The following is a 22,505-nucleotide window of genomic DNA, read 5'->3' as shown; positions in this document are numbered from 1 at the left end:
CAAAGAAGAACTGGAGCCAGAGGAATGGGCAACATGACTCAATGGCCTCTGTCGCTGAGCTGGGATAGCTTGTGGTCCCAATTGTATGAGAGAGACAGAATTAGTCAGAGGCTCCTGTTTCCCTGGAAAGTGTGGAAGACACACAGCATATGCAGACACACCATTTTTGCTTTAGGTATATTAATATCAAAATGTCTTTTTTGTTTCATGAAATTTCATTAGATTTCCAAGTTCTGCTCTAGATGCTTTTGACTGCTACACAGCCTTACTTGAGATTACTTGGTTTTGTAGTTGAATCCCATATATAGATTAAGTTTGTTTATAATTTTAGGGACATGATGCTGTGATCCCCATGTACTGACTCAAGCAAGCCATCAAAAAACCAACAAGAATTTCTGCCTTCAGTATTTTTAGGGATAAAGGAGAGAGTTTGAAATGGAAGCATCCAACCAATCTGCTGTGACAGAATTTGTTTTGCTTGGCCTCTCTGCCCATCCAAAACTAGAGAAAACGTTCTTTGTACTCATCCTGTCTATGTATCTGGTGATCCTGCTGGGCAATGGGGTCCTCATCCTGGTGACCATCCTTGACTCCCGCCTGCACACGCCCATGTACTTCTTCCTGGGGAACCTCTCCTTCCTGGACATCTGCTACACAACCTCTTCAGTTCCTCTAGTCCTGGACGGCTTCCTCACTCCCAGGAAAACCATCTCCTTCTCAGGCTGTGCCATGCAGATGTTCCTCTCCTTTGCCATGGGAGCCACAGAGTGTGTGCTTCTGGGCATGATGGCATTTGATCGCTATGTGGCCATTTGTAACCCCCTTAGGTACCCTGTGGTCATGAGCAAGGCTGTCTATGTGCCCATGGCTATCAGCTCCTGGGTGGCTGGTGGAGCCAACTCCTTGGTGCAGATCTCTCTTGCAGTACAATTACCCTTCTGTGGGGACAATGTCATCAACCACTTCATCTGTGAGATCCTGGCTGTCCTGAAGTTGGCCTGTGCTGACATCTCCATCAATGTGATCAGTATGGGGGTGGCCAATGTGATCTTCCTGGGGGTCCCAGTTCTGTTCATCTTTGTCTCCTACATCTTCATCCTCACCACCATCCTGAGGATCCCCTCAGCTGAGGGGAGGAAAAAGGCCTTCTCCACCTGCTCTGCCCACCTCACAGTCGTGGTCGTCTTCTACGGAACCATCCTCTTCATGTATGGGAAGCCCAAATCCAAGGACCCCCTGGGGGCAGACAAGCAGGACCTTTCAGACAAGCTCATCTCCCTCTTCTATGGACTTTTAACTCCTATGCTCAACCCCATCATCTATAGTCTGAGGAACAAGGATGTTAAGACCGCGGTGAGGTACCTGGTGGCTCAGAAACACTTCACCCAGTGATGCTGGGATATGTCGTGACCCACACACTCTGATTCACTTGAGAAAGTCAATGCAAAGTGATGCTAGGTGAGGGGCAAATTGAATTCAGAGCCATGCTGCTCATAGTGTGGTCCATGGAGCAGCAGTGTTAGCAGCACCTGGGAGCTTATTAGACATGCGGAAGGGGCCCATTCCAGACTTAACTGAATTGGAATCTACATGTTAACAAGATCCCTCAGGAGATTCATGTGCGTGTTAAGCCTTGAGAAGTACTGGTTAAGAGTGTATAGTGGGTGGTGTGGCGAGTGTACTGCCCAGACCCCGCCTCTCTCTCCCTTAGGGGCTTTGGCTCCTGTTACCCCAGCCACTGGGAGTACTGGTGGCAAACAACATTCAGTTAGTTGCTGCACTGGCTTGCCCTTGGCCCATGAGAGTTACGTGGCAGTTCAAGTTCTTCCTCTGCACTGTCCTGCTTCCTTCACCTCCACCCCACAGGTATTGATCTTAAGAGCACTCTCCAGTCAACATCCTGCATGAAAATCTCCCCACCAGAGTCAATTTCCTGGGAAAGCTTACCCACAACAGAAAATTATCAAATCTCAGTACTGGTGCATGAGTTGTGTGTGATGGGCCTGCGTTCCCAGGTGTCTCCTGCACCCTGGCTCCCGAGGAAAGTAACTTGGCAAATTCCATTTGTTCAAGGAAAAGAATTATTCCCCGAAAATGATTTGCTAAGTTAAATTCCTTACTTTTTATTCTATAAACAGATCTTAATTTGTACTTACTGTACAGATGTCTTTACTCCTTTTTTTTTTTTTAATTTTTTTATGTTTATTTCTGAGACAGAGAGAGACAGAGCATGAGTGGGGGAGGGGCAGAGAGAGAGAGAGGGAGACACAGACTCCAAAGCAGGCTCCAGGCTCTGAGCTGTTAGCACAGAGCCCGACGTGGGGCTTGAACTCCCAAACCGTGAGATCATGACCTGAGCCAAAGTCAGTCGCTCAACTGACTGAGCCACCCAGGCGCCCCCAAATGTCTTTACTCCTAAGCAGAGAGTCAGCAGAGCTGTTTTACCCTCCGGGCATGAGGGTGCAGTAGTCAGGCCTTATGGGGTGTTTTCTAAGTACAAAGATGTTTGAGGGCTGGAAAACCTGTTGGCTCTTAACTACAAAACAAACAAACAGAAATTCTTTAAAAACTTAATAATTGGGGCGCCTGGGTGGCGCAGTCGGTTAAGCGTCCGACTTCAGCCAGGTCACGATCTCACGGTCCGTGAGTTCGAGCCCCGCGTCAGGCTCTGTGCTGACAGCTCAGAGCCTGGAGCCTGTTTCCAATTCTGTGTCTCCCTCTCTCTCTGCCCCTCCCCCGTTCATGCTCTGTCTCTCTCTGTCCCCAAAAAAATAAATAAACGTTGAAAAAAAAAAAATTAAAAAAAAAAAAAACAACTTAATAATTGTTTATTTGTGTGCCCAAAAAAGGGAATATTATGTTAACCTCAGTAATGGATAAATGAATGTACTGTATTCATTAATCTTATTTTTAAACAATGTGTATGTAGTTAGTTACCTTAGCTTTGCAAACACTCCAGAGTTTTTATGCTAATTGTTGAGAAACCATAGAATTGTAAATTGAGTCACTTGTATGCCAAGTAATTCTAATAACAGAAGTAGAAAAATAACTTCAAATTTACCACAAAATTACACATAAAGTGGGATACAGGTGCATTTTGACATGATGTGGGTTGAGACCTCCAAAAGTAAGAGTGCCAAGGTTGGGAGCAGTCTTGAGGTGGACCCTCTAGTTCCCAATGTATTTGTCTGCAGTGCCTAAAAAATGTAATCGGCATGCAGGTACTAAAGAAGATACACAGATGTCTCTCCCCACCTACCCTTTAACTTTCTCTTGTCCCCCTGCACTCCTTGGACTCAGAGATGTGCCATGTGGCTGGTAGGCTTCTATAGAGGGTCTCAAGTGAGGGCTCAGAGGGCTGAAACCTTTCCTTAAGAGAAAGTCCCAACATGCTAGTCTCCAGCCAGAAGCCTGCAGTGGTCTGTGGGTCGTAGAGGTCCCCAACCAGGGGGCTCCAGGACTTATTTTCTTCAGTCTTTATGAAAATGACAAAAGCATTGGTGGAGAGGAGCCGAACCCACACTCTATAATGAGATCTTTGTGCATTTCCCCTGTGATAACGTGGACCGTGATGACTACATGATTCCCACGTGGGTGACAAAAGTATACAACAAACTGATACCAACTTCCATCTTTTTCTCAAGGAAAAATTAGTTCCCAGGGTCTTTTATTAGCAAATCACCCTCCTTCTCTTTTAAGACCAGTCTTTGTCAGTTGCTTTTGATAGAGATTAGGCTATAATCCAAGGCTCCTTACCTCCTCCCTGCCTTCCCTCTTATCCACTTATATGGGAAAATTCCTGTTCTCAGGCCCTGCCGAGCAGGCATGGCCACGTTCCATACTGCCTGATTCTCACCTCCTGGACTCCAGTTGAGGTGACCTGAAGGGTTCTCTTGTTTCTTGTCACCAAAGATTTCCAACTAAACAGAAGCTCTTAGCAAAATGCTAGTTAGCTGCCTGGCCTGTGACTCCAGAGCTGCTTCTAAGGGTAGACTCTGCTGTTTTCTCACCAACCCTAGAGCTCTCTTCTGCCCTCATGTCCTCTGCTTCAATCCACAATCCTTATTCCCTGCTATACTATAGTATGGCAGGGGGGCAGGAAGAATCGCTTCCTAGTTGGGACCTAAGCTTCTCTGACCTCCTTCTTCTGACTTTTGCCTGTTCTGGCCTCCCATACAGCTTAGGGGCACTTGACAATCATCTCTCAAACTGTAGCTGTCACTGGGAGTTTCTGGAGATCAGAGGTGCCATCCTTGTCATTTCTAGCGCCTGGTGCTGGCTTGTGGTACATGTTTCCTGTCTTTGAGGGCAAGGGCTAGAGCTGATCAGCCCAGGATGAGTGCTGGGTGACTGCAGCGAAGGTCAGCTACTGGAGCATGTGGATGCCCAGTGTGTCTGCGAGGGTCTAGGCAAGCTTTCATCTCTTGTTTGGACACTTAGTCCTGCAAAGACAAGTGCAGAGCCCCCTCTAACAGATACCATTGTGGTAAAAGCATAGTCAGACCTTAGTTATCTCCTCTACTTCCAGGAAGGTCAGCAAGGACAGGACGGGAATTTCTAATCTAAGGAACATTTCTTTGTAGTGAGAGTTAAGATTTACATAGTGTTGTCTACAATGTATATAATTGAGTTCATGGGACACAGGCTGTAAACTCCTGTGAGGCCTCCACCAAACTTTAAATTGCTTCTGGGATTAAAACTGCCCCCAAACAACCAGAACTCTAAATTCCTCTGTGGTTCTTTGACGGAACCTATACAGAGAGGGCAAGGGGCAGAGAGCAGAGTGTGTCTGCCCCGATCACGCAGGTTGGGCATGACTGCAGGGCCACTGGGAAGCAGCAACTTGAGGTGTCCTTCCTGCTATTATCTCACCAGGCATGGAGAAGGCCAGCAAAGAGAGCAGCTAGAGCCCCTTTGGTTATGGCCAACCCTGAATTTTCTTTACCTTCTGTGAAATTTGAAGGGACTGCTTAGCTCCAAGATAGCTAAACAGAATTTGCTGCACATTTCCAGGCACAGCCTCAACAGATAGAGCTAGACAGGGGATGGTCAAGGTGGGCAGTTGAAGCTAACACCTCCAAAGCCAGGAGCCTTCCAGCATCCTCCCTGCCATGAAACCTCCTGTCTAGGTAAGCTCCAGACCCCACCATGGCCTCATCCTCATACTGGATGTATACTGAGCTCTCTCTGTAGCCAAAATTTCTCCAAGTAGGTGGGAGAGGAGAAAAGATAGTTGTGAGTAGGGACCAGCTCATAGCTCCCATGTCTCTGAAGGGCTTTTATAGGGGAAGGGAGCAGGCATGTCCTGGGAGTTTAGGCCAGTGGGGGGCAGTAGGAGGTAAGGTATGGGAAAACATTAGAAGAAGGAAGTTCTGTTCAATGTAAGGGAAAACTTTCCAACAATCAAGGCTGTTTCACAAAGGAATGGGAGCCATGCACTCATATAGCTCAAGGTGTTCAAAGCAGAAATGGGAAAATTGCATTTCATAGACATTCATACAATCGAGGGGAAAGAGGCAAACCAGTTAATTTTTGACATTTCTGCCAAGCTTGAGATTCTGCAGCCAATAGTACTAATATCTCTAAAAACAGATCTCTTTTTTCCAAGTATTTTCAGTGCCCATAGTTAATGTCCTCTGATAATTGCATGAGGACAGCTTCAGACTAGCAGCAACAGGGTAATAGTCACAGATGCAACATGTGAAGCCCAGGGACAGCCCCCTACCCAAGCTCTGTTACAAGGCAGATATCTTAGAGAAAGGTGTGACGTCTCTATTTTTCATGAGTGTCCTAGGGAAAGTGAGGATGATCAGGATTTCATAGTGGGTCTTTGGCTCCTCAGTAGACCTGCTCTAGCACAAATGACGGAGCACATGTGAGCTTCTGTTTCTTCATGTTTAACATGAGAAGCCAAGGTTTGAGGTTTTGTCTAATATATTGGATTAACTGGTCTACATGACTGGAGCACATCCTATGTGCAATGCCTCTTTGGGGTGACCCCTCTGCAAGCCTGGGTAGAACTGTCGGCTCTTCTATTGGAGAGAAAGCATTATTGTGGTATTGCAGTGGTTTTAATGGTCAACTCAGATATAAAAGGGTCTGAGTGAGGAGTTGTGACTTATAGAGTTGTGACTCTATAGAGTCACAAATGCTCACACTGGGAGGCATGAAGGACATTTGTCCTTGGATTCTACCCCTGCTCCCTAGCACTGGGGGCTGGAACAGACTAAGGGAAACTGCAATGCTGTGGACAAAGGCCATGGTTAAAGAGGGGGGATGTAGAAGTGCTTTTGTTAGGGTCTCCATGAACTATTAGCCAGAGAGTCCCTATTGACAGTGCAATGAAGGAAGATCAACCAAACTCATGAGAAATGAAGTATAAACTAGGCATCAAGTAACAAATATAAATGCTACACAGATTCTAATGTTCCTGGCCTCTGCTCATCACATCCTCTCCGTGTAGGACTCCATGTGGCATCAAATTATTGTCAGAAAATTATTGTATAAGCACAGGATTAGAGTAAGTGAAGTGATGTCAGTGATTATCACCACTGAGTATGACAGCCGGAAGCCCCTAAGGACACTGCAGGGACAATTACAGGCAGTCAGGGCTGGCCAGAAGAGCCAATCAGTGGTCTGGACCCATGCATTACAGTACAACTTCAGGGTTCCTCTTTTATGGTTCCCATGTAGACCCTTCCTTCAAGTATGTCAACACTATTGATCTGTCTAAAATTCTATCATATATCATGATTTGATTAAGTTTCCAGGGTCTGCTCTTCCTGCTTTTGATTTGACATATTCTGACTTTTAAGGTAACTTCAGTGGACAATGATTTTTGTAATTTCAATGTTAGTATTATAAGTTGGCATACCAAAGGATAAATTTAATTATAAGTTGTCATTTAAATCCCCACGTATTGATCCCTATAAACATGTGCTTGCTGTCCTCAGTTTTCCTGAGGGTAGAAGAGAGAATTTAAAATGGAAGTGGGAAACCAATCTGTTGTAGTGGAATTTGTCTTGCTGGGGCTGTCAGATCAGCCAAAGCTTGAGAAAACGTTTTTTGCGTTTATCCTGTTGATGTACCTGGTGATCCTGCTGGGCAATGGGGTCCTCATCCTGGTGACCATCCTTGACTCCCGCCTGCACACGCCCATGTACTTCTTCCTGGGGAACCTCTCCTTCCTGGACATCTGCTACACAACCTCTTCCATCCCTCTTGTCTTGGATGGCTTCCTCACTCCCAGGAAAACCATCTCCTTCTCAGGCTGTGCCATGCAGATGTTCCTCTCCTTTGCCATGGGAGCCACAGAGTGTGTGCTTCTGGGCATGATGGCATTTGATCGCTATGTGGCCATCTGTAACCCCCTTAGGTACCCTGTGGTCATGAGCAAAGCTGTCTATGTGCCCATGGCTATCAGCTCCTGGGTGGCTGGTGGAGCCAACTCCTTGGTGCAGATCTCTCTTGCAGTACAATTACCCTTCTGTGGGGACAATGTCATCAACCATTTCACCTGTGAGATCCTGGCTGTCCTGAAGTTGGCCTGTGCTGACATCTCCATCAATGTGATCAGTATGGGGGTGGCCAATGTGATCTTCCTGGGGGTCCCAGTTCTGTTCATCTCTGGCTCTTATGTCTTCATCATTGCTACCATCCTGAGGATCCCTTCAGCTGAGGGGAGGAAAAAGGCCTTCTCCACCTGCTCTGCCCACCTCACTGTGGTGGTCATCTTCTATGGGACCATTCTTTTCATGTATGCAAAGCCCAAATCCAAGGACCCCCTGGGGGCAGATAAGCAGGACCTTTCAGACAAGCTTATATCCCTCTTCTATGGAGTGCTGACTCCCATGCTCAACCCCATCATCTACAGTCTCAGAAACAAGCATGTGAAGGTCGCTGTGAAGACTCTGGTGAGTCAGAAATGCTTTGCCTAGTGAGAGTAGGGGGAAGCAGCATACCTTGTGGCTCTGTGCACACAGATCTCCTAGGAAATGACTGCTTCATAAGCATAGATTTGTTCGATGGTCCTACACACCAGTCTCATCACAAAACTGCCCAAACAATGCTCGTCAGGATGGGACTTTCCTGAGTGATTGACAATGAACATCAAATCTTTGGAATGAAGAAGGGAGAGGACTGTGCTACATCACCTAGAAACAAGGATAAGTAACTCTTATATTTTATTTTTGTTATGAAAAAAATAAATAAAAATGGAAAACTTTGTAAGAAAAACATACTTTCTTTGTTCATGTGCTGACCAGCTGCAATTTGTGCCCATTATGTTGTTTTCTGCTCTACTATGCAAAGGGGGCGGGGGGTATGGCAGTGAGGAAAAGTCACTTCTTAATTGGTGTCCAAACTGAAAACCAACCTGCCATTTTGCAAAATTACCAACACCAAGACATCCCAAATGATACCATTTAACCCTGTAGGGGGCCCAGAGTGCTTCCTGTTTAATTATTTCCTGCTTAATATCCTGAGCTTATTTTGGCTCCATCTTCTTTTATTGTACATAAAGCACATCTATTCCTACCCAAATTTGTGAAGGAGGATTTTGTGTCAACACTAATCAAACTCCAGATACTGTAGGCCAAGAATAAAATTTCTAGCACTCTTCAGTTAATTATTACTGCAATGCAAAGTTTATATTCTGAGTCCCTTTATTTCCCTGGAATTAATGTTTGCAACCATCCAGACTCTAATGCTCAAACTCAATTTCCTCTGTCTCTTCAGGATTTGGACTGGACACTGGCACCAATGCTACAAATCCACTGGTAATTACCCTTGTGGTTTAAGAGCATGGACTTTGGAGCCTGACTGTTGTGGATGTGCCCCTGCCTGTGTAACTTCAGATACATTTTTAAAAAGCTACTTAATCTTATAGATTCTTAGTTTTTTAATTTGTAAAATGTACATAATGAAGCCAACCCCATGGAATTGTTGTGGGGATTAAATATATTTCACTTAGGAGGGGGTGGGGAGAGGGAGAATGGGTGATGGGCATTGAGGAGGGCACTTGTTGGGATGAGCACTGAGTGTTGTATGTAAGCCAATTTGACAATAAATTATATTAATAAAAAATAAATATATTTCATTTTAATTTAATATATATACATATGTGATACACAAGGGCTAACAAAGAATATCCTCTCAATAAATGAACATTTTTATTATTAATGAAATATGTTAAATAACTCCTCTGAGGAAGGCTTATGACACGAAGACAGTTCAATTCCACAGTTAACTGAATCACTTCTGATATATTATTATAGTGCCTTTTTGTTTGGCTTTCTAGCTTAGGAGTCAAGAATCTCATTTCTCTGGGCATTTCCTCTGTCACCTTTCTTCCTTATCCACACAGGTAAGTTATGCATGTCTGAGCTGTGCAACACTGACCCTACCTCGACCAACCAGATTCTTTCTGCCACATTTTGGGGATTGTTGTTAATACCCAAGAAATGAGTCACTGCATCCATAACATACAAACTTGGGAGTTTTGGGGTAATTATGTTCACCCACGTGTACTGGGGTGGTAAAGAGAAAACAAGTCTGCAAAGAGAAAAGAAAGAACAGCCAAAGAACCGATGATTGAGGGCTTCCTCATATGTTTCCAGTTCTCAGTTTCCAATTTTTCCTAGGCCTAGCCTGTATTCCTGCCTTTTTGTTTCTAAAGGACACTCCTCTATATTAGATTGTATTTTTGAATAATCTAGATTAAGTCACTTTCTTTGAAAGAGGGCAATAAAAGTCATATCTAATATGATTACTAATGTATAAAGTAGATATTCTCTATCATGTGCCTTGTGCAAATGGAGTGCTAGGCTATAATGCACAGAAGTCTTAAAGAATTCAGTTTTGAGACAACTGTTGTGAACTCAATATGCAGTGCTTCTTGTAATCAGTACTCCCTTTCTGCTACAGTGGCTTTGCTCTCTGTGGATCCCATCACCTGTAAATGTGGAACATGTCCAGAGGTTGATGTAATATAAAATGTTTAGGTTTAAATCCCTGACCAGCCACATAGAGCTGAGAGACCAAGAGTGTATTCTCTGCTCTTGAAGAATCTCAGGTATATTCTTCCACACAATGAAGGGGGAGTACTAAATCTCAAGTGATCTCCACCTGTGAATTTCCTGGGATCTGTGTTTCCATCCACTGGAGGGAAAGTCCCACACTGTCTTACAGCAGTTTTTATTTCAGTATTTGAAGCTGAGTCTGGTTTCTCTCATCTCCTTAGCTGCTCATGTACTAGGAGCATCTTCAGAGCCTCCATCTTCTCCACTAGGCTCAACAACCAAACAGAATGACTCAGGGAACTGATGTCATTCCACCTCTATCATTGGTACAATGAACAGAGTAGCCATGATTGCAGGAGGTTATTTGCTAAACAACAGGGACTCACTCACAAAGGCTGATGTAGCTACTTCAGCAGCTAATTGTTCAAACTCTCAGCAACAGAGACCAACCCTCATTCGAAGAGACTATTCAGCCACTTGGCAGTAAGCTGATTACATTAGGCCATTTCCATTTTGAAAGTGCAGTGATTCATCTTGATTAAAATCAACACCTCTTCTGAGTATGGGTTACCTTTTCTCTCTGAAGGGCATTAGCTAACATCACCATCTGACAACTCACAGAGGGTTTGACTTATCCTGTGTAATATTTCATTGGTCCAAGGCTTGTTTAGCAAAGTTGGTGTCATTGTGAGATCATGATTATGAGATCCACTGATCCTTCCATATACTGCACCATCCAGAAATAACTTGTCTGAGGGAATGACATAATGGCCTTTTGAAAGCATTGCTAAGGCACCAGCCTGGTGATAATATTCTTCAAGAATGGGGTATATGGCTCCTAAATTAATGGCTGTTTTATGGTTCTGTGCTCCCAAAAGGCAAAATACATGGTCTAGGAATCATGGGTAGTAGCAAGAGTATCCCTGATGACATCACCTCCAGTTAGCTACTGGGGGAATTTTTACTTTCAGTCACTGTAACATTAGGCTTTGTAGGTGTAAGTGTCCTAGTTCCCAGAGAAGTGTTGCTTCCACCAGGGGACACAGAAAGAGTCTCATTAAACATTTGTAGCACTTAATAGAGGTGTAACTTCCCTACCATAAGATTCACCCATTGTAAGTCATGTTCAATGATTTTTGATAAATCTATACAATTGTGCAATTATCACTACAAACCAATTTTAGAACATTTACATCATTTCAAAAAGTTCTCTCATGCCCATTTGTAGTCAATCAATCCCCAACTCCAGTCCCAGTAACTACTAATCTACTCATTTCTAGAAAGATTTGCCTTTTCTAGAAATTTCAGATAAATGGAGCAATACAATATATAGTCTTTTGTGTCTGGCATCTTTCATTTAGCATGTTTTTGAGGCTCATCTAGTTATAACATGCATTAGTAGTCTCCTTTGTATCACAGACTAGAATTACATGGATCTGACATCTTGTGTTTATCTATTCATTCATTGATGGACATTTGGATTTTTCCAGTTTGGGGCTATCATGAATAATGCTACTACGAACATTCACGTACACAACTTGGTGTGGAATTGGTGGGTTGAATGGTACAAATAAGTTTAACTCTAAGAAACTGCTAGCTTGTTTTCCAAAGTGGCTGTATCATTTTAAATTCCCACAGTAATGCAGTGTACAACATTGCCAGTTTCTCTACATCCTCACCAACTCTTGGTGTTATTAGTATTTTCTTTTTTTTTTTTTATTAGTATTTTCAATGTAGCTCTTATAGTAGATGTGTAGTAGTAGCTCACTGTAGTTTTAATTTGCATTTCCCTGGTGGCTACTAATGTTGCACATCTTTTCATGTGCTTATTAGCCATTCATGTACCTCTTTAGTGAAGATATTTTAAATTGGGCTGTTTATCTTCTCATTATTGAGCCACGCATAAGAGTTTTTTATGTAACCTGGATATAAGTACTTTATCATATATACAAATTACAAATATTTCAGTCTTTTTTGTCTTTTCATTTTTATGGTGTCATTTGAAAAACAAAAGTTTTTAATTCTGTAGTACAATAATCAGTTTTTAAAAATAAATTTTGATGTCTTATTTAAGAATTCTTTACTTAATCCAAGGTTACAAAGATTTTATTCCATGTTTCCTTCTGGAAGTTGTATAGCTTTTTTTTTTTAAGAGAAAGAGAGAGTGCACGAGTGGGAGAGAGGGACAGATGGAAGGAGAGGGAATCCTAAGCCAGCTCCACACTCAGCGTGGAGCCTGATGCAAGGCTCAATCTCACAACCTGGGATCATGACCTGAGATGAAATCAAAAGTCGGATGCTCAATCGACTGAGCCACCCAGGCACCCCACAGGTTGTATACTTTTAAGTTTTACATTCAGGTCTGTGATCCATTTTGAGTTAACTTTTTGTATGGTGTGAAGAAAGGGTTTCATTTATTTTTTACATGTGAATATCTAATTGTTGCAGACCATTTATTGAAAAGACTATCTTTCCCCCCATTGGATTGCCTTGGCACCTTTGTTGAAAGTCAATTGACCATACACGTAAGGATTAATATCTGGACTTTCTATTCTGTTATATCTACTAAACTTAAAGCTATAGCTATCCCCCAGTCATGTCGGGCTTCTTATGCCAAGAGACCAGAAGGCAAGGCAAAGAGTCACTCCTAGTTACATATAACTGATCCTAGTAATCAGGAGGAGATAGGGCTGCTTTTACCCAATGAGGGCTGCTATGGACTAAATATTTGTGTCCCACTAAAATTCATACTTTGAATCCATAATCTATTAACTAGGAAACTCAACCTCTGACTACTATGTATCCAACAGTAGGACCATATATCACAGAGATTCTGAATCAGATTGTCTGGCTTTCAAGAGAGCTATCATTTCAGTCCAGAAGGTATTCCAATGCAAACACAACATAGCTGTGGAGTTAGAAGAAAGAATTTAACAGAAAATAAATAAATAAATAAATAAATAAATAAATAAATAAATAAATAAAATAAATGCGGCATTGCATGGAGCAAAGGCATTGTGCATTTTCCATTTAGAGGGGGCTAGGTAAGTATCAGGTTTTAGAATAATGCAGAAAGCCAAGCAGCTGATAGTACAACAAAAGACTGGTTGTGTGGTTGTGGCCAATCGGGGAGTAGTACTCACAACAGGACCAAACAAAACTACCCAAGTTGACCAAAGATGATCATGGTGTGATGGATTCCAAGAAGTGATGGACATCATCAAATAAAGAGTCTGATGGGTCTAATATGTGCTCTGTGTTACCCCAGAATGTCAGTTAATTACTGATGACAGTGCTTCCCAAATTTTGATGTTAATATGAATCATCTGGGGATTTTGTTAAAATGCAGATTATGGTTCAGTAAATCCAGAGTGCGACTAGAGATTTTGTAGTTCTAACAAGATCTCAAGTGATGTCACTACTGGTCTTAGACTACACCTTGAGTAGCAAGTACCTAGAATATTCTGGCAGAAGTAGTCTGGCACTGCAGTTGATTTATTAATTTGTTTTTCTGACTGATTTATATATTCTTGTTTGAGTAATAATTTTGAGACAACTAAAATATTCAGATGTATACAGTAATCCCTAAAGCAACCACTAGAAAAGAGATAAAGCCAAAAATTCAATAGATGAATTAAAATGGAATTAGTTCTAAGAACTATTCAATTAACCCAAGAGATTTCAGGAAGGGAATAAAAGAGGAACAAAAAATAGATGAGATAAGTGGAAAACAATAACAAAATAGTAAATCTAAACCCAACTAATCAATGATTACATTAAATAGAAATAGATTAAACATACTAATTAAAATACAGAGACTATCAGACTGGGTAAAAAAGAAAGACAACTTAATTCTGTCTAAAAGAAGCATTTTAAATATACAGACACATCTAGGTTGAAAAGAAAAGGATGGAAAAATATATCAAACAGTTAGCTGGAGGGTATATAATTATCAGATAAGGTAGACTTGAATAAAGCATATTACCATAAAAAGAGACATTTCATCATGACAAGGTATAAATTAGGAAAACATAAAAATCATAAATGTATTTCACCTAGTAACAAAACCTCAAAATAATATAAAACAAAATATGGACATAATTAAAGGGATAGATAGGTCCATAGTCAGAATGGGAGATTTTCATATCTGTTTCTCAGTAATTGATAGAACTAGACACAAAAATAAAAAATTAATTCACTATGGAATATAGACCTAAACATAAAAGCTAAAACTATAAACTTTTTTTATATAAAACATTGAAAAATATCTTTGTGACTGGGGGTAAGCAAAATTTTCTTTGATAAGATATGGAAAAGAGTAACCAAAAAAGAAAAATTATAGAATTCATCAAAATTTGAAACATGTGCTCAGCAGAAGACACTAGTAAGAAAATGAATATGGAAGCCACACACACTGAGAGAATATTCACAATACACACATCTGACAAAGACTCGTATCTAAAATATATAAGGGGAGCGCCTGGGTGGCCTAGTAGGTTAAACATCTGACTTCGGCTCAGGTCATGATCTCACAGTCTGTGAATTTGAGCCCCGCATTGGGTTCTGTGCTGACAGCTCGGAGCCTGGAGTCTGCTTCGGATTCTGTGTCTTCATCTCTCCCTGTCCTCCCCTGCTCACATTCTGTCTCTCTCTCTCTCTCAAAAATAAATAAACATTAAAAAATAATTAAAAAATAACATACATAAGGACTCCTACAAACCATTATTTTTAAACACAACAACAAAGTATATAATGAGCAAAATACTTGAACAGATAATTGACAAAGCTATATGAAGGAACAATGGGCAAGTGATCAAGTGCTCGATATCATTAGTTATCAGGAAAATGCAAAGGAAAATCACAATGAGACCACTACACATCAATCAGTTTGGCTAAAATTTTTAATTTTTTAATGTACATTTATTAACAAGCTGTGCTGTGCTGTGCTGACAGCTCAGAGACTGACACAGGGCTCAAACCCATGAACCGCAAGATTATGACCTGAGCCGAAGCCAGACACTTAACTGACTGAGAGGTTGGCTAAAATTTTAAAGATTGACAACACGGAACACTGATGGGAATGTGATGCAGTGAGAACTCTTGTACATTACTGATAGGAGTGTAAAATGGTGTACTTTGGCAAAAGATCTGTCTATTTCTTATAAAACTAAGTGTATATACCTATGCTATGACCCAGCAATCCCATTCTCAGGTATTTAGTCAAGAGAAGTTGAAACACATGTCTACAAAAAGACTTGTATGAGAATGTTAATAATGACTTCATTCATAACAGCCAAAACTGGAAAACAGCCCAGATGTTCATCAGCAAGGAGAATGGGTAAACAAACTGGGATATCCATAATGGAGTACTACTCAGCAATAAAAAAAAAAAAAGGACAAACCACTAAATCATTTAACAACATGGATAAATCTTGAAAACATTCTGAATAAAGACTTAGGCAAAGAATAGTTACTGCATGATTCTATTAATATGATGTTTCTAAAAAGGTGAAAAGTATTAAAACAATGGAAATTGCTCTGGGCGTGGTGGTATTGGGGACTGACTGGGAAGGGGCATAAGAAAACTCATTACAGTGGTGGAAGTATTCTCTAGTTTGATTGGATTTGGGCTACATAGTGTGCACATCTGTCAAAACTCACTGGATCATACACTCAAGGTGTATATATCTCACTGTAAGTAAAATTTACTCCCCAAAAGTGAACAGCTTTCTATCAGTCTGTGTAAATGTATGGATTTGTTATCACGACTGCTATTGACAAGGCACAAATTTGTGTAAAGAATTTCCTAGAAGCTTCAACACAACAGGAAGGTGTATTCTATTGGTGGCTTGTTATTGCATTTATTACTGTTACTTTGCTCTAAATCATAGTGAAAAGCCCCTGTCACAAGGTCATTTGAGGGCCCGAGATTCCTTGCGCCATGTCATCTGATGATAGGGACTGGTTTGCAGGATGGCTTTGAGTCATGGTTTCACCATATATTTATTTAGTTACTGTTTAGTTACTGTATGCTATTTGTAAAATCACTGTGGAAGGAATGCTGTGCTTACTTCAGGCTCATGTCTTCAGTGCTACTGAACATGTCTACAGTGATTTATTGTCTTCTGACTTCTGAAAGGATGATACACAAGAGGAAGCAACCATGTCCTGTTCAACCCCCAAGAGCTAAGTGAGAAGGAGGGTGATAGGCAAGCTTTGGTCCAGAATGAGGAAAATCCTTCTGATCACTAATGTCCTCTGGCAATGAGATAGCCTTTTGGGAAAACAGAAGGTTCCCTTTCACTGGGATGTGTCATCTCTTCTAGATGTGTCACCTCTTCCTTTCCCTAGCTTCTTCCTCACAGCTCACTCCATGAATCCATTTATTTATTTATTGTTATTTATTTATTGTTGCAAAACAAATTACTACAAAACTTACTAGTTTAAATTTTTTTTTTTTCAACGTTTATTTATTTTTGGGACAGAGAGAGACAGAGCATGAACGGGGGAGGGGCAGAGAGAGAGGGAGACACAGAACGGGAAACAGGCTCCAGGCTCTGAGCCATCAGCCCAGAGCCCGACGCGGGGCTCGAACTCACGGACCGCGAGATCGTGACCTGGCTGAAGTCGGACGCTTAACCGACTGCGCCACCCAGGCGCCCCAAAACTTACTAGTTTAGAGGAACACACATGTATTGTTTCATAGTTTTTGTAAGTCAAGAATCTGAGCACTGATTAGCTGGGTCTTTCATTTCAGGGTCTTTCACAAAACTATAATGAAGATGTTGACAATGGCTGGGATCTCTTCTGGTGGTTTCATTGGGGAAGAGGGAAGAGTTTTATTTACAAGCTCACCTACATGATTGTTGGCCATGTAACTTGAAGGTAGTTGGTCTGAGGATCTCAGTTCTACACTGTCTGCCACACAGTTCCTTGCCTCAGTTCCTGCCCTCAGTTCCTTGCCACACAGGCCTCTCCAATTTGACATTTTGCTTCATTAAACCCAGAAAGACAGTGTAGTCTTTTGGTTAGAATCAAGTCACTAAGGGAAGGGAATTACACAATGCCATGAATAACAGTAGGCAAGAATCCGTGAGGGCCATCTTAGAGGCTGCAGCCAGACTCTACCCACATAGAAGACATAGAATGTTTTCCCTGGACTTTGTTCTTTTTCTTTTTCTTTTTAAGTTTATTTATTTATTTTGAGAGTGAGAGAGTGAGAGAGAGAGAGAGAGAGAGAGAGAAGTTGGGGGAGGGGCAGAGAGAGAGGGAGAGAGAATCCCAAGCAGACTCTGGGTTGTCAGCACAGAGCCCTACACAGGGCTAAAACTCATGAACTGTGAGATTGTGACTTGAGCCAAAATCAAGAATTGGATGCTTAACTAACTGAACCACCCAGGCACAACTTCCCTGGACTTTGTTCCATATCTCTTATTCCATGATGCTTTCCAAACAAATGACTTTTTGAAGCTATGGAAGAAATACTCAAGCCCAAGACCTGTGCCAAGCTCTGTCCCCAAGATGGTTTTCCTTTTCCCACCACCCCTTTCCTATATCTTCATGTGTAAATTCTCCCTCATTGTTCAAGGCCTGGCCAGAAATCTCCTCTTTCCTGAAGTCTCCTTAGGGTTCTCGGTGGAAGTTCCCCCCAAGTGTCCAAAGCCATGCCCTTGAGCACTTGATACAGAAGCATTATGCCTGCAGCTGCTGGTTCTTAATGCCACAAACATAGGCTGTTTATAAATAATTCATACCTCTCCAGCTGCTCTTTTCAAGAATTTTAAGCATTTTGAAGTTTGTAGACATTCAAGTACGACATGGAAATGTTTCCCTTGATATTCTTCAGTGGCCTAAGAATGGAAAGTTCTAGCAGGAACAAAGGGAAGAGAAAAAGAAGTTTTCCTAGAGTGCTTTCAGCATAATTAGATCCTGGGGACATTTTCCCAGAAGTATAAAAAGTTTTCTGACTTTGTATGATTCCATTTCCAAACTTTTAATCACTTCAGGGAACACAATAGTCCCAATTACAGCACTGATTTCAAATCGCCTTCTGCATGTACTGGTTGTTCCTTTGTAGATTGTGCCTAAAGCACAGAATCAAGACAGATGGGATGAATGGTTTTCATCCCTTCTTCAAATCAGAGGTGGACATCTCAGCCTGAGCCTTTCAAAATAGTGTTGCTATTTCTGGCCCATGCACTATTCCCAAGCTGTAGGGACCCTTTTTCAGTAGGTTCCTGATAAAGGTAAGTGAGAGTTCTTATCAGAGTAATACTCAACCTTTCGTTAGCACAGTAACATTTCCAGCTTCTCACTTGATTTTTCAAAAAGGTTGGGACTTGAAAAGGGAAGACATGAAGTAGTTTCAGTGGTATTGCAAAGACTGAGGGCCACACAAATATCTTCTTCCTGGATTAGAAAAACCTAGATGGCAGGAAGCCTCTGAAACTTTTCAGTCTCATTTAATGTGATCATCTAATTTTAGAGACACCCCTGGAAATGAGATGGTTCCATGGTTTCAGAGCCTCTTCTGTATCTCCATGGAGCATTATTCACATAGTAGCCATGGAAAGGTCTGGAGTTGTCCCAGAGTTAGGCTCCAGAGGGCACCATTTATATTGCCTGCGATGTAAATGGGATCTGGAGCTGTGCATCATTGTAGCCTGGCCTTGAAGGAGCCTCACTGGCTCAGCAGCCCAGACTTCCTGAGCCCTCCTTCCCCACTTCAACAAAAGCAGTTCTGCTTTATATTTTAGGGCTCTGAATTTAAGAAAGCAAAAGTTCTCTTCCCTTAAAAAAAGAAATTATCTTTACTAAAAAGTTTGAACACCATTGATCTCTTTTCATTCCAACACAGAATAGGGTAACCTAAGGGTGTAAGAGAGGGAAGGAAGTACTGAAGTCTAAACAACAAGTTAGAAGGTTAAGAAGAATATAGCCCAAATCTCTGGCTTACAGACCTGATGACTTTCTGCAAATTCACTGCAATTCCAGAAGGAAGCTGAGTACCACCGTATGAATAAGGAACTCTTAGGAAGCTGTCTTCTTGGTTCAGTGTGAAGAAAAATTTTCTAATACTCTAGAGCTCTGCAAATAATGGAGTACACCATTTAGGAATGTAATGAGCTCTTCATTCTTAGAAGATATCAAGCTGAAACTAAAAAGCCATGCATCTGTGGGGCATAGAAAATTATCTCGAATGGGAGAGAGGGTTGGACTAAATTACTTGGGGAACAGAATCAGTGACAGAATATTAGTCTGAGTGACATATCTAGCAGATAAGTCAAAAGGCTCAAGGACTAGTAATGCCCACTGATTCCTGTATGGATGCTCACCTAGAGGAAAGGTGACCCAGTAGAATGATAAGAAAAAAAAGCACTGCTCTACTTATCTAAGAGAACTAGATTTCCATAAACTGCGATTTCACTCTGCATCTTTAGAGCCAGTCCTGTAGCTTCGTGGAACATCAGATTCAAACTATTTGGGATGTATTAGCATTTCCAGAGCACAAAGTTACTTTGAGACTCCCTCCCACCCAACACACACACTTGTCTTTCCATCTATTTTTGTCCTTAAAAGTCCAGCTGGATTTTATATTACCAAAGAGCTTTCTGTGACCCTATTTCCATCAATACCCTGGGTGCCCTTATGGATACTCTAGTCTCTTCTGAATCTTTTGCCTCCCTTTCCTGTTAAGTTGTGAGCTCACTTAAGCCTGGGTTATGAAGCACCCCTGTTCCTCATAGGAACTGTCATACCCACTTACTGGGTGCTCAAAAAGTAGGTGGAAGGATGTTCAGACACAGATGGATGGATGGAAAGCCCTGGAGCCAGTATTGCCCATGAGAAAGGAGATCTTGGGAACAAGAGTATGTTTTCTGTGAGAATGACCTGGAGAGGAAATTAGTTGTGGATTCACAACTAATCATTTCACTAGTAACGGGCACAAAGTTGGAGAGCATGGAGCAAACTTAATGTCACTTTTCTGATCAAAGTTTAATGAGATGAACTGCCATATGGACATAGAACCAAAAAAAACTGAATGTGTTATGTGTCTTATCTCTGATCAAATTCATTAAATTATTAGAATCACCATTTTAAACATTGTAAACTTGATGTCCTATGGTCCCAAAGTAATTTCTGATTTTATTGCTTCTTTTTCTTGGAAATAAATAGAGACTGTGGGCTTTCAAGACTATTATCCAATCACCCAGCCTAACTGGAACTTTAGATCATATGCCCTCGGCCTATGCAGGGCAAAGAACATTGAGTTTGGATACCTGTTTTCCTCTGTTGAAGGAGGAGACATACCATGGAAAGTGTCAACCAGACTGCCTCTGTGACGGAGTTTATTCTCCTGGGACTCTCGGCCCACCCAAAGCTGGAGAAAACGTTCTTTGTCCTCATCCTCCTGATGTACTTGGTGATCCTGCTGGGCAATGGGGTCCTCATCCTGGTCACTGTGTCTGTCTCCCGCCTGCACACGCCCATGTACTTCTTCCTGGGGAACCTCTCCTTCCTGGACATCTGCTATACAACCTCCTCAGTCCCCCTCATTCTCGACAGCTTCCTGACCCCCAGGAAAACTGTACCCTTCTCAGCCTGTGCTGTGCAAATGTTTCTTTCCTTCGCCATGGGAGCCACAGAGTGTGTGCTTCTGGGCATGATGGCATTTGATCGCTATGTGGCCATTTGTAACCCCCTTAGGTACCCTGTGGTCATGAGCAAGGCGGCCTATGTGCCCATGGCTGCCAGCTCCTGGGCAGCTGGAAGTGCTGCCTCCATGGTTCAAACGTCCCTTGCAATGAGACTTCCCTTCTGTGGGAACAACATCATCAACCACTTTACCTGTGAGATCCTGGCTGTCCTGAAGTTGGCCTGTGCTGACATCTCCATCAATGTGATCAGTATGGGAGTGACAAATGTGATCTTCCTGGGGGTCCCAGTTCTGTTCATCTTTGTTTCCTACATCTTCATCCTCACCACTATCCTGAGGATCCCTTCAGCTGAGGGGAGGAAAAAGGCCTTCTCCACCTGCTCTGCCCACCTCACAGTCGTGGTGGTCTTCTATGGGACTATCCTTTTCATGTATGGGAAGCCCAAATCCAAGGACCCCCTGGGGGCAGACAAGCAGGACCTTTCAGACAAGCTCATCTCCCTCTTCTATGGGGTGGTGACCCCCATGCTCAACCCCATCATCTACAGCCTGAGGAACAAGGACGTGAAGGCTGCTGTGAGAAACTTGGTGAGTCAGAAATGCTTCACCCAGTGAGGTCTGGAGGACAAATGTCCCTGTAGTTCTGTGCTCTTGGCTGCCTGCACCCATGAATCTCAGAAGAATGTGTCCTCCAAGGAAGATAAATATGAAGAATGATGACCAGAAAACAGAATTCCATATGCAATGGAGAACTTTGGCTGTTACTGGACCCAAGTTCTAAAAACAATAAAACCTAAAACCTGATGGGGTGGGACTTGAAGGGTCGGAAGCAGGTGCTGCTGAAAACACAAATGATTTTGCTGGTTCCCTTTTGGGCACGTGTGAATTCACCCTTGTGAGAAGTTTGCCCATTTGTTTTGGGAAAAACAGCTTAGTGTACCTTTGAGTTACATAAATATCCAAGATCCTTCTCTGGAAAGGAGGCAAGGAAGACAGTGTGGGGCAAAACTCCATGGCAGAATAGTATAAAAAATTATCAGCATTAGAGATAAAATGGCACTCTTTCAATTTTGTTTTTCTTAGTGGCAGGATTGAGACTGGAGATGAGAATGAAGTTGGCTCTTTCTTTCCCCTGAGGCTCAGATGAGTTGGGATCATGTAGATTCCATGTAGAGTATTTCCACTGACAGCAAGTAAGCTGGATCCTGCAAATGCATGTGGAAGTTCTTAGCCCAGGAGTACTAATAGCTGGTATCTGGTTTTAAGCTTAATTTTCCTGCTGTCAGTAAGTCTTAGGTATTTAAGTACACAGTCTGGCCCTACAGTCCAGAGAGTTAGAAGATGGACCTATGGGGGAGAGCAGAGCAGGAGCATCATGTGACCAGCAGAAGATGGAGCAAGGTGGCTGACTGAGGAGAAGTGGAGCGATAAAACTGAAAGGCAGAGCCAGTTTACCATGCACCTAAGAAGGGGTCCAGAGGTGTAATGTGTGATGATCTCAGTCACTAGAGACACAAAAAGGAGCAAAGCTACTAAAAGGAAGTGAACTTTGAAAGTCTCTTTTTCCTTGAGGTAACTGGATGTCTCTTTTTTTTTTCCTGAGAATCAAAATTTTCTGATGAAAACAAATTCTCCCTGCTTGCCTTTCTTGGGTGTCCCGGGCTTCTCCTGTCCGGGATGTGGCCAGCCACCCTCTTTGGCCCCACAGTGCTCTCCTGGCCACACTGGTCAGAAACGTGGACACTAGTCACTGCCTATGTGAGTCCTTAGCCTCTCAGGCTGCTCCTGTCTCACCATTTCAAACCTGGTATTATTTGTCTCATTCTGGT

General features: G+C 42.2%; 3 protein-coding genes across 3 annotated transcripts; all 3 read left to right on the top strand.

Moving 5' to 3' along the window:
• The first annotated feature begins 337 nt into the window (after nucleotides 1–337).
• On the top strand, nucleotides 338–1,392 carry LOC123592809 (olfactory receptor 13C7-like). The gene has a single exon (XM_045468184.1). It carries the CDS (start codon nucleotides 436–438, stop codon nucleotides 1,390–1,392), a length of 957 nt encoding a protein of 318 aa, XP_045324140.1. The 5' UTR covers nucleotides 338–435.
• Nucleotides 1,393–6,983: 5,591 nt separating this feature from the next.
• Nucleotides 6,984–8,017, top strand: LOC123592825 (olfactory receptor 13C7-like). The gene has a single exon (XM_045468202.1). The coding sequence runs from the start codon at nucleotides 6,984–6,986 to the stop codon at nucleotides 7,935–7,937; it is 954 nt and encodes a 317-aa protein (XP_045324158.1). The 3' UTR covers nucleotides 7,938–8,017.
• Nucleotides 8,018–20,331: 12,314 nt separating this feature from the next.
• Nucleotides 20,332–21,291, top strand: LOC123592830 (olfactory receptor 13C7). Its single transcript, XM_045468218.1, has one exon. The coding sequence runs from the start codon at nucleotides 20,332–20,334 to the stop codon at nucleotides 21,289–21,291; it is 960 nt and encodes a 319-aa protein (XP_045324174.1).
• Nucleotides 21,292–22,505: the final 1,214 nt, after the last annotated feature.

The sequence above is a fragment of the Leopardus geoffroyi genome, chromosome D4 (genome assembly GCF_018350155.1).
Source record: "Leopardus geoffroyi isolate Oge1 chromosome D4, O.geoffroyi_Oge1_pat1.0, whole genome shotgun sequence".
Classification (NCBI taxonomy): Eukaryota; Metazoa; Chordata; class Mammalia; order Carnivora; family Felidae; genus Leopardus; species Leopardus geoffroyi.
Note: the sequence above shows the minus strand (reverse complement) of the source record. Positions and strands in the feature narration are given on the sequence as shown.